Source organism: Rhinoderma darwinii, unplaced genomic scaffold (genome assembly GCF_050947455.1).
Source record: "Rhinoderma darwinii isolate aRhiDar2 unplaced genomic scaffold, aRhiDar2.hap1 Scaffold_4381, whole genome shotgun sequence".
NCBI classification, from domain to species: domain Eukaryota; kingdom Metazoa; phylum Chordata; class Amphibia; order Anura; family Rhinodermatidae; genus Rhinoderma; species Rhinoderma darwinii.
The window spans coordinates 45691-57246 of NW_027463861.1; the positions used below are offsets into that span (position 1 = coordinate 45691).

General features: G+C 49.7%; 1 protein-coding gene across 1 annotated transcript in view; it reads left to right on the plus strand.

Annotated features, from left to right (window-relative positions):
* Window positions 1-9839, plus strand: part of LOC142714051 (flap endonuclease 1-like) — a gene marked incomplete at its 5' end in the record, with an annotated part of 49231 nt that extends 39392 nt beyond the window's left edge. Inside the window, 2 exons of the mRNA XM_075848628.1 lie at window positions 6964-7117; window positions 9416-9839. Coding sequence (XP_075704743.1) covers window positions 6964-7117; window positions 9416-9445 — 184 coding nt within the window. The remainder of the gene's footprint in view (window positions 1-6963; window positions 7118-9415) is intronic.
* Window positions 9840-11556: the final 1717 nt, after the last annotated feature.

The window sequence follows — 11556 nt, forward strand, 5'->3', positions numbered from 1 at the left end:
GTGTGTGTGTGTATATATATATCTGTGTGTGTGTGTGTATATATATATCTGTGTGTGTGTGTGTATATATATATCTGTGTGTGTGTGTGTGTGTGTTTGTGTATATATATCTGTGTGTGTGTGTGTGTGTGTGTGTGTGTGTATATATACGTGTGTGTGTGTGTGTGTGTGTATATATAAAAACACCGAAAAAGGCCATACTTACAAATGGACACAGCCAGGTCAGAAACGCTGATGAAGGAGTGAGCAGGTGCTTTAAATAATAATAGCCACTCCCACTGGTCTTGAGGGGAGGGGCATGTGTGGTGCATGGGATGTGTAGTAAGAAATAATAAATGAATAGTGTGTGTGCAAGTGTAATAATGTAAGTGAAATATAGGGGGCAGTAATGAGTAAAGTGCCTAAAAAATAAATGAATAATTGGATGCAAGTGTGTGAAACATGGAGGGATAGTGTGTAAGTCATGAGGCACAACGTGTGTAGCCAGGTAGAAGCCTATTTGTGACGCCTTGATAATTCATAGAGCGGCTACCCTGCTTGCTATGCCAAACAACAACACACCGTGCTCTCCCAGCATCAAAGACCCGGCTGTGTCCAAAAGAAGCGAATATAAGTAATAATGAAAAATACCTGGGGTATTAGTGATCATTTTGGCCAAAAGGACACAAGCTCGCAATCCACGACAAGGATCCCCAGACTTGCGAGTCCCCAGGTATTTTTCATTATTACTTATATTCGCTTCTTTTGGACACAGCCGGGTCTTTGATGCTGGGAGAGCATGGTGTGTTGTTGTTTGGCCTAGCAAGCAGGGTAGCCCGCTCTATGAATTATCAAGGCGTCACAAATAGGCTTCTACCTGGCTACACACGTTGTGCCTCATGACTTACACACTATCCCTCCATGTTTCACACACTTGCATCCCATTATTCATTTATTTTTTAGGCACTTTACTCATTACTGCCCCCTATATTTCACTTACATTATTACACTTGCACATACACTATTCATTTATTATTTCTTACTACACATCCCATGCACCACACATGCCCCTCCCCTCAAGACCAGTGGGAGTGGCTATTATTATTTAAAGCACCTGCTCACTCCTTCATCAGCGTTTCTGACCTGGCTGTGTCCATTTGTAAGTATGGCCTTTTTCGGTGTTTTTGTATAAATGTCCTTGTATCTGTTTTGTGTGTGTATATATATATACACTACCTTTCAAAAGTTTGGGGTCACCCAGACAATTTTGTGTTTTCCATGAAATCTCACACTTATATTTATCAAATGAGTTGCAAAATGACTAGAAAATATAGTCCAGACATTGACAAGGTTAGAAATAATAATTTTCTCCTTCAGACTTTGCTTTGGTCGCTCCATTTGCAGCAATTCCAGCATTGCAGACCTTTGGCATTCGAGCTGTTGATTTGCTGAGGTAATCGGGAGAAATTTCCCCCATGCTTCCAGAAGCCCCTCCCACAAGTTGGATCGGCTTGATGGGCACTTCTTGCGTACCATACGGTCAAGCTCCTCCCACAACAGCTCTATGGGGTTGAGATCTGGTGACTGCGCTGGCCACTCCATTACAGATAGAATACCGGCTGCCGGCTTCTTCCCTAAATACTTCTTGCATCATTTGGAGGTGCTTTGTGTCATTGTCCTGTTGTAGGATGAAATTGGCTCCAATCAAGCGCTGTCCACAGAGTATGGCATGGCGTTGCGGAGTGATAGCCTTCCTTATTCACAATCCCTTTTACCTTGTACAAATCTCCCACTTTACCCCAGACCATCACATGACCTCCACCATGCTTGACAGATGGCGTCAGGCTCTTCCAGCATCTTCTCAGTTGTTCTGCGTCTCACAAATGTTCTTCTGTGTGATCCAAACACCTCAAACTTCCATTCGTCTGTCCATAACACTTTCTTCCAATCTTCCTCTGTCCAATGTCTGAGCTTTTGCCCATATTAATCTTTTCCTTTTATTAGCCAGTCTCAGATATGGCTTTTTCTTTGCCACTCTGCCCTGAAGGCCAGCATCCCGGAGTCGCCTCTTCACTGTAGACGTTGACACTGGCGTTTTGCGGGTACTATTTAATGAAGCTGCCAGTTGAGGACCCGTGAGGCGTCTATTTCTCAAACTAGAGACTCTAATGTACTTGTCTTGTTGCTCAGTTGTGCAGCGGGGCCTCCCACTTCTCTTTCTACTCTGGTTAGAGCCTGTTTGTGCTGTCCTCTGAAGGGAGTAGTACACACCGTTGTAGGAAATCTTCCATTTCTTGGCAATTTCTTGCATGGAATAGCCTTCATTTCTAAGAACAAGAATAGACTGTCGAGTTTCACATGAAAGCTCTCTTTTTCTAGCCATTTTGAGAGTTTAATCGAACCCACAAATGTAATGCTCCAGATTCTCAACTAGCTCAAAGGAAGGTCAGTTTTATAGCTCCTCTAAACAGCAAAACTGTTTACAGTGGTGTATACATTGTGTGTGTGTGTATGCAGTGTGTGTGTGTGTGTGTGTGTATGCAGTGTGTGTGTGTGTGTGTGTGTATACAGTGGGTATGTATATACAGTGTGTGTGTGTGTATACAGTGTGTGTGTATACAGTGTGTGTAGACAGTGTGTGTGTGTGTAGACAGTGTGTGTGTAGACAGTGTGTGTGTGTATGCAGTGTGTGTGTGTACAGTGTGTGTGTGTGTGTGTGTGTACAGTGTGTGTGTGTGTGTAGACAGTGTGTGTGTGTAGACAGTGTGTGTGTGTAGACAGTGTGTGTGTAGACCAGGGGTCTCAAGCACGTGGCCCGCGGGCTGCATGCGGCCCCTGGGGCTGTCATCTGCGGCCCGCGGGACACAGAGCCGCTAGTATCGGCTCTGCTCCGAGACTCTGGAATTCCCTGACATCGCTGTCCACATATGAACAGCGATGTCTGGGGCTTCCCCAGAGCCGGAGTCCCCGGCAGAGCGCTAGTACAGGCTCTGCTCCGGGACTCTGTGGAATTCCCTGACATCGCTGCCCATATATGGACAGTGTGTCAGGGTCTTGCCCAGAGCGGAGCAGAGCGCTGGTGTCGGCTCTGTTCCTGGACTCTGTGGAATTCCCTGACATCGCTGTCCACATATGAACAGCGATGTCTGGGGCTTCCCCAGAGCCGGAGTCCCGGGCAGAGCGCTAGTACAGGCTCTGCTCCGGGACTCTGTGGAATTCCCTGACATCGCTGCCCATATGTGGACAGTGTGTCAGGGTCTTCCCCATAGCGGAGTCCTGGGCAGAGCGCTAGAATAGGCTCTGCTCCGGGACGCTGCGGAATTCCCTGACATATCTGCCCATATATGGACAGTGTGTCAGGGTCTTCCCCAGAGCGGAGTCCCGGGCAGAGCGCTAGTATCGGCTCTGCTCCGGGACTCTGTGGAATTCCCTGACATCGCTGCCCATATATGAACAGTGTGTGAGGGTCTTCCCCAGAGCGGAGTCCCGGGCAGAGCGCTATTATCGGCTCTGCTCCGGGACTCTGAGGAAGCCTCTGACATCGCTGTCCATACATCGACAATGATGTCAGGGGCTTCCCCAGAGCAGGAGTGCCAGTGATGTCAGGAGCACAGCTGGAGTCCCAGGAAGAGCCTACTAGCGCTCTGCCTGGGACTCCAGCTCTGGGGTTGCCCCTGACATCTCTGTCCATATATGGACAGTGATGTCAGGAGCAGAGCTGGAATCCCAGGCAGAGTGCCAGAAGTGGGTCTGCTCCGGGACTCCAGCTTTGGGCAAGCCCCTGACATCACTGGGGCAGCCTCTACAGAGGGCACTGGGGCAGCCTCTACAGAGGGCACTGAGGCAGCCTCTACAGAGGGCACTGTGGCAGCCTCTACAGAGGGCACTGTGGCATTATCTACAAGTGGGTGTTTGGCAGTATCTGAAGAGGACACTGGCATTATCTAGGGGTGTGTTGCATTATCTACAGAGGGCACTGTGGCCTTATCTATAGAGGGCACTGTGGCCTTATCTACAGAGGGCACTGTGGCCTTATCTACAGAGGGCACTGTAGCCTTATCTAGGGGTGTGTTGCATTATCTACAGAGGGCAGTGTGGCCTTATCTACAGAGGGCACTGTGGCCTTATCTAGGGGTGTGTTGCATTATCTACAGAGGGCAGTGTGGCCTTATCTACAGAGGGCACTGTGGCCTTATCTACAGAGGGCACTGTGGCCTTATCTACAGAGGGCACTGTGGCCTTATCTAGGGGTGTGTTGCATTATCCACAGAGGGCACTGCGGCTGCATCCACAGAGGGCACTGCGGCAGCATCCACAGAGAGCACTGCGGCAGCATGTACACAGGGCACTGCGGCACTATCTAAAAAGGGGCTGCCCAATCTTGACGTGTGCTAACTGAGCCACCGGACTACATTTAGCGACACTTAAACTGGAAAGCTGGATTGTTGAAATAAGCACGTGGAGAAATATCTCAAATTTTAAACCTAGCGCTATTATTATAGTAATGTAGTGTTGTTATTATTATAGTATTATTATTATTATTGTAGTTCAAATAACTAATTGATTAACAATAATTTTGTATTGTATCAAATTTGAAAGTAATGCGGCCGTCAACTTCCCATTTTTTCTATATGCGGCCCACTTACCCGGCCGAGTTTGAGACCCCTGGTGTAGACAGTGAGTGTGTGTGTATATATACAGTGCGCGTGTGTGGAGGTGTGTGTTTATTTATAAATCGTTTTTGTGTGGGAGGGGGGATTTGACTGTAAATATGATGTGTGGGGTGAGGGGATTCTGTATAAATTGTTTTAGTGGGGAGGAAGGATTTGACTGTATGGCCTCGTGCACACTTCCGTCAGCCGTTGTACGGCCACTAATGACGGTTCTGTGAATCACGGACCTCACACGGATGGCTTCCGTGTGCAGTCCGTTGTTTCACGGACCAAATCAATGCAAAGGCCGAGACTGTTCCGTCAAAAATGGGCAGGAGTAGGACCTGCCCTATTTTTGAGGGAACGGCGGCACGGTTCCGTTAAAACAACAGAAATATGCATGGCCCCATTGAAATGAATGTGTCAGGGTGCGATCAGTTCAAGCAACGGAGAACACCCTGATGAAAAAAACGTGGGCATGAGGCATCGAGCGCACATCCGTTGCCATTTATACGGCCGCACATCACGGATCCGCGAAACAAGGGCCGCACATAGAACTGCTTGTAACATGTACAAATGGCTTCAGTTACATTCAAATAAAAGTGAAAAAAAAGTTACACCTCATTGATTGGTTGACAAAGAAAACATGGTGAGTGGGAAGGAGGTTTCTGGAAAAAGTTTGGGGGGGGGGGGCGCCAAGATGGATCTTTGCCCCGGGTGCAGGAGAACCTCGCTACGCCTCTGATCAATGTGTCATGTGCCCCGTCCCGGCCGATATCCGGCTGCATACAGTAGACCCGGAGAGCCAGCGTTGCACCAAGTGCTGCTCTAAATGTACCAATTCTGAATACCGACAAACCGTTCTGTTTTCAAGAGGTTTGTTTACTAAATGGACCTGAAGGAGACGGGACTTACGCAAATTTACGCAAAAGTGGGCGTTTCTGGGAGATTTTTAGGCATTCGTAGGTGAACCGCAAATGGAGATTCAAATGTTGGGGGGTCTGCGGCAACAGGTTGTAAAACCATCATCCAATCACGGCTTCACCCTACAATACCCCCATTCACGCTATTCCTAGGCCCCATTCACATCGCGTTCGTTCTATCCGCCGAGCATATACGTTTTCTTAAATAAAAACGTGGACCATTGAAACCGTATACAAACGTGGACCATTTTCTGTTTACGCCGGTGTTTTTTATAGCGTGTACTCATACGTCGGTACACGTTTTTGTCCGTTTTTTATCTAAAAAATCTTATACGTTTTTTATTTTTAAAGCGAACACCGATGGAAAAAAAAACCTGATAGATTTACGGTACGTAAACGGATACAAACGCAGAGCATTACATTTGCATAGGTCGTCCATTGAGATCAATGCTACAAAAAAAGTTACGTCGCGTATACGTTTTTTTTTGAAGTACAGAATAGCCCAGCAGACTCCGCTTTCAAAAAACAGCATCCCAACGTCAACCCTGACAAACAAGACCAGACGGACGCTATTTAGGTCCACGCTTGACCCGTTACAGTCTATGTACACGCCCAGCTGTGCGTTTCAATACTTTTTAGTGTTTAAAAACGCAATGTGAACGGGGCCTTAGATATAAGTTCCTGCATGATGTGTATGGATTGTGCTGAGGCGTCTCTACACCAGGGATCGTCAGCGGTAGGTTCTGTGATACCTGGCAGAGTTACATCCCAGTCCCCCTGCTCATATCCGTCACAATGTTAGCACATTTTTTGGGACAATAATTTGGTTCCAGAAGAGACTAGTTCTCCGAGCTCCCCCGGTCTCCTTCACTTCATGTACACAGGTAGCGTCAGATGGAAGCCAACAAGCCACTACATAATAGAGCACCGTGTTCTGGTTTCTTCTGGATGTTTCTCTTCCGGGAGAACTACTACCCCAAACGTGTGCGACTTTGAGAAGAGACGGCACATCAGACGTGTTGACCCCCATGGAAGCATGTCCAGTTCTTGTAGTGTCCGGTTCTTGTAGTGTCCGGTTCTTCTGCTGTCCAGTTCATGTAGTGTCCGGTTCTTGTAGTGTCCGGTTCTTGTAGTGTCCGGTTCTTGTAGTGTCCGGTTCTTCTACTGTCCGGTTCTTGTAGTGTCCGGTTCTTGTAGTGTCCGGTTCTTCTACTGTCCGGTTCATGTAGTGTCCGGTTCTTGTAGTGTCCAGTTCTTGTAGTGTTTGGTTTATAGGATATGGTTTTCCGTGTAGCCCTCCCCCTTTATTTCCTGCGTGACGTCCTGAATGGCGTTGTTGGTTGTCTGGCGAGGCGGTCCGGACGCAGCGCTCTGCTCAGTATAGTAACAAGGAACCTTCTCTCCTACAGGGAGCACCGAGTCAGAAATACGTTACAGAAGCTCCACGCAACACGGACCCCAAATCTGAAAAAAAGAAAGTCCAAGACGACTGAAGCTCCGGCACATAAACTAACGAAAATCACCGAATTCTTCCCAGTGAGGAAGTCAGCGCGTCCGGACAAGGTGAGAGCGCAGGCTGCGGCGGACGCTCCCACCTCCCCCACTCATTCTAATGCTTGGTTTATTTAGGGTGGTCTTACCCCGGCAGAACGTCGCTCGCTTATATCCAGTTACATGGAGCAATGATCAGAATGTACGGCGATGGGTTAATACGATCGCTCGTCCGTATACATTTACATTTTGTCTACAGGAGATCCACCGTTTACAGGCGGGAGACGTGCTGCCGACAAGCGACATGGCCACATAAAAGATCTGCCCAGTTGATAAACGAGTATTTGCTCGTCGGCGGATCGCTGCCATATTTACACGGGGTAATGATTGGGAAGGAGCTCTCATACGAGCAGTTATCCGGCCGATCATTGGTTTGTGTAAAAGGGCCTTTTGTGGACTGTCCCTTTAATTATTACCCCCTTGTTTAGTGCTGGTGACGTGCGCTGCACTGTGGAGTCCGTCCTGTCTGGTATATAAAGGGGTTACTGGTTTACAATTACCTCTTCGGCCCCTCTGATTTGTTAGAGTGGGTGTCTCATTCATGACCTCCATCAAGTACCCGGAGCACAGCTACACAGAGCACCCCCTCTCCTCAGGACCAGGCACATCCGTGCATTACATAGACAGATCATTGATTCAGCAGGCGCCATGTAATTCTTCACTTCCCCTGTGGTGGCGCTGCAGAGAACTGAACACTTCCTGCCAGGTTCCCCACACTTTACAGCTGATCACTGGGGGTCCCTGTGATCAGCTTATTTTTGGGAGGCCCTTCTGAGGAAAAGGCATTGTATAAAGCAGACAAGCCCATTAATGCTTCTCCTGCAGCTCGGCAATAGTCTGCTGCGCCTCTTCCGCACCCCCCTGAGCGGCGAGAACTCCGGCGGGTCATAGAATATGTAATAACCTGCAATGGAAGCTGAAACGGAGTGATCATTTATAATCAAAGAATCGTTAACAATGATTGAAATGATTGAAATGTGATCCATCACTGATAACAGACCTGAAGCTTAGCGAAATATAATACATTGCACCGGGGGGGAACCATTCACCACATGGACAACCACTCTCAACATCACACAGACCTTCTGTAAGGAGTCACTCGTAGTAGTGGATGGCAGTGGGGGGACGGGACGCTCCATACTCCATTCTGGGCTTTACCTACCTGAGCCCCCAGGTGGGGTGGGACCCTGCTGGGGTCTGAGAAAGACAAGCCTCTGAACGGAGCCACAAATGTGTGAAGTGTAAAGTCTCTTAAGTGAGAAAAACTAATTCTGAGTTGTAGTTATAAGCCTGACATTAAAGGGAAACTCCGGGCACATTTATAAAATTAGTAAAATGGAGCTACGATGGTCATGTGACACACCAAGGTGCTGTGTACATCACACGCAACAAGAAAATGGCCGTAAAGGAGAAGACGCCCCCTTCTGACATCACTTCCTGCTCTGCAGCTATTGGCTGAAGCTCTGCGTGATATGTGCAGAGCGCCTGCAGGGGGCGGGGACTGCAGGAAGTCTAGGGTTGCTGCTTCAGCCAATAGCAGGAAGTGATGTCAGGGAAAGGGGGTGTTGTTTTAGAACCTTCTTTTGTACCGCCAGTAACAGGCAGCCATGTAGTTATTTCCTGTGGTTTTAGGACCTGTAAGATACACAGAACCTTGAAAACATCCGAGGGACCAGAGTGAAAGCATTGACAGCCCTGTTCACACCAGTGAGAAATATCTGAACTCCGGTGGGCACATTGTACCATGTATGGCCGCATTAAAGGGGCTCTAAATCTGTTCACAAGTAGAGTTCTCTGTATGCAGCCAGCAGTGTAAAGAATGGCGGTGGTGTGTGGATCTCATTGGAAACCACTGTATGTGTATATGAGTAGATCCAGTATAGATTAGGGGTGTTTGCTCACATGTATACATGAGGACAGGATCTTGAATGTAGCCATGACAACCAGAATGAAAACCTCCATTCTTTAAACTGCAGGCTGCATCCCGAAAACTGGAAAATAATACAAAATCTTGTCCTCTTACAGAATAGATGGATTTACAAAGGTCCAGAGTCCCTTTAAGACGTAGGTTTTGCATTATCCACTAAGTCCTATCATACAGCCCGGGGCGCTCGGTCCCCACACTGTAGATGTTTACCGCCATGACCCCCAGTTCTCTGGTCTCACTGCATTCTGGGCATGCTGGGAGTTGTAGTTTCTCAGCCGCTTGATGGAGGGGCAGCCGTTCATACCGGACACTTGTATGTGTGTGTGGTGGAATGATACAGAATGTTGCATGGACACATACCATGTCCCCTCCTGTTCCCTCAGTCTACCCCGGGGACACATCAGACATCATGAATGGAGCGACGTCCAGACGGGGGGATCTGAGGATGATGAGGGTGACTCCGTCACACAGGAGGGACCTGTAACTATTTACAGCTCATGGGTTATTCTGGATCTGCTGCTGCCTGAAGACGGGAAAGCTGCAGCCGCCCTCTGATGTCCAATATTTGTGAATGCACAAGATATAATGTCCGTGCCTTCTTAAAGGAGAACTCCGCCATCTCTGACTCCTCCCCATAGCGTGTAGTAGCCCCTCCCCTGTGTTGTCCCCCCCACCATAGTCTGTTACAATGGGAGGGTTTGTGCTCTGCAGCAGATTTTGTCTCTGAATTAAACACAGATTCTCCCACACCAGCAAATCATGGGATGTAACTAAAAAATAAAGGATTTATATGTTTTTATTCAACAATTGTCAAAGTCAATAATTACTGATCTCCTGTAGAGAGCAGTGGGGGGGTGGGAGCAAGAGGTGGCGCGCACCTCCAGAGCAAGACGTGGCCGGCACCTCCAGAGCAAGACGTGGTGTGCACCTCCAGAGCAAGACGTGGCGCGCACCTCCAGAGCAAGACGTGGCGCGCACCTCCAGAGCAAGACGTGGCGCCCACCTCCAGAGCAAGACGTGGTGTGCACCTCCAGAGCAAGACGTGGCGCGCACCTCCAGAGAAAGGCGTGGCGCGCACCTCCAGAGCAAGGCATGGCGCGCACCTCCAGAGAAAGGCGTGGCGCGCACCTCCAGAGCAAGGCGTGGCGCTCACCTCCAGAGCAAGGCGTGGCGCTCACCTCCAGAGCAAGGCGTGGCTCTCACCTCCAGAGCAAGACGTGGCGCGCACCTCCAGAGCAAGGCGTGGCGCGCACCTCCAGAGAAAGGCGTGGCACGCACCTCCAGAGCAAGGCATGGCGTGCACCTCCAGAGCAAGACGTGGCGCGCACCTCCAGAGCAAGACGTGGCGCGCACCTCCAGAGCAAGGCGTGGCGCGCACCTCCAGAGAAAGGCGTGGCGCGCACCTCCAGAGCAAGGCGTGGCGCTCACCTCCAGAGCAAGGCGTGGCGCTCACCTCCAGAGCAAGGCGTGGCTCTCACCTCCAGAGCAAGGCGTGGCGCGCACCTCCAGAGCAAGACGTGGCGCGCACCTCCAGAGCAAGGCATGGCGCGCACCTCCATAGCAAGGCGTGGCGCGCACCTCCATAGCAAGGCGTGGCGCGCACCTCCAGAGCAAGGCGTAGCGCACCTCCAGAGCAAGGCGTGGCCGGCACCTCCAGAGCAAGGCGTGGTCGGCACCTCCAGAGCAAGGCGTGGTCGGCACCTCCAGAGCAAGATGTGGCGCGCACCTCCAGAGCAAGGCGTGGCGCCCACCTCCAGAGCGAGGCGTGGCGCGCACCTCCAGAGCAAGACGTGGCGCGCACCTCCAGAGCAAGACATGATCTATCTAAGCAAAAATATAAAGAATAAGCAGGAGATTATCAGTAAAAAAATTTAAGCACTTGCAAATACACGGTGACCTCTTTTAAGTGGGTCCCTACTCTGAGGCGCAGCACTGCATGACGGCCGCCGCTACACAGCAGCTTCAGGGGCAACAACCCAGAAGCCCAACAACACCACTGCTGCCAGACAGGTGCAGCACCACAACACCAGGGGCCACCACACAGCAACAGCGGCCACCACGGAGCAACAGGGGCCACCACGGAGCAACAGGGGCCACCACGGAGCAACAGGGGCCACCACGGAGCAACAGGGGCCACCACGGAGCAAAAGGGGACACCACGGAGCAACAGGGGACACTACTACTTAGCAACAGAGACCATCACCAAACACCATGACAACAGACACCACTACTACTTAGCAACAGCGACTATCACACAGCACCATGACATTAGAGACCATCACACAACACCACAGCAACAGAGACCACTACTACTTGGGCCCCATTCACACAACTGTATTTTTTATCTGTAATTACGCCATTCATTTCTATGGGCTACGGACACCTTTTTCCGTGTTATTACGGATGGGTGTCCGTTCCGTAGAAATGATTCGTAAAATATAGAACATGTCCTATTCTTGTCCGTAATTACAGCACAGACTCCCCATAGGTGTCTAAGGGCGCTTTCGTATCTACGGACGGCTAC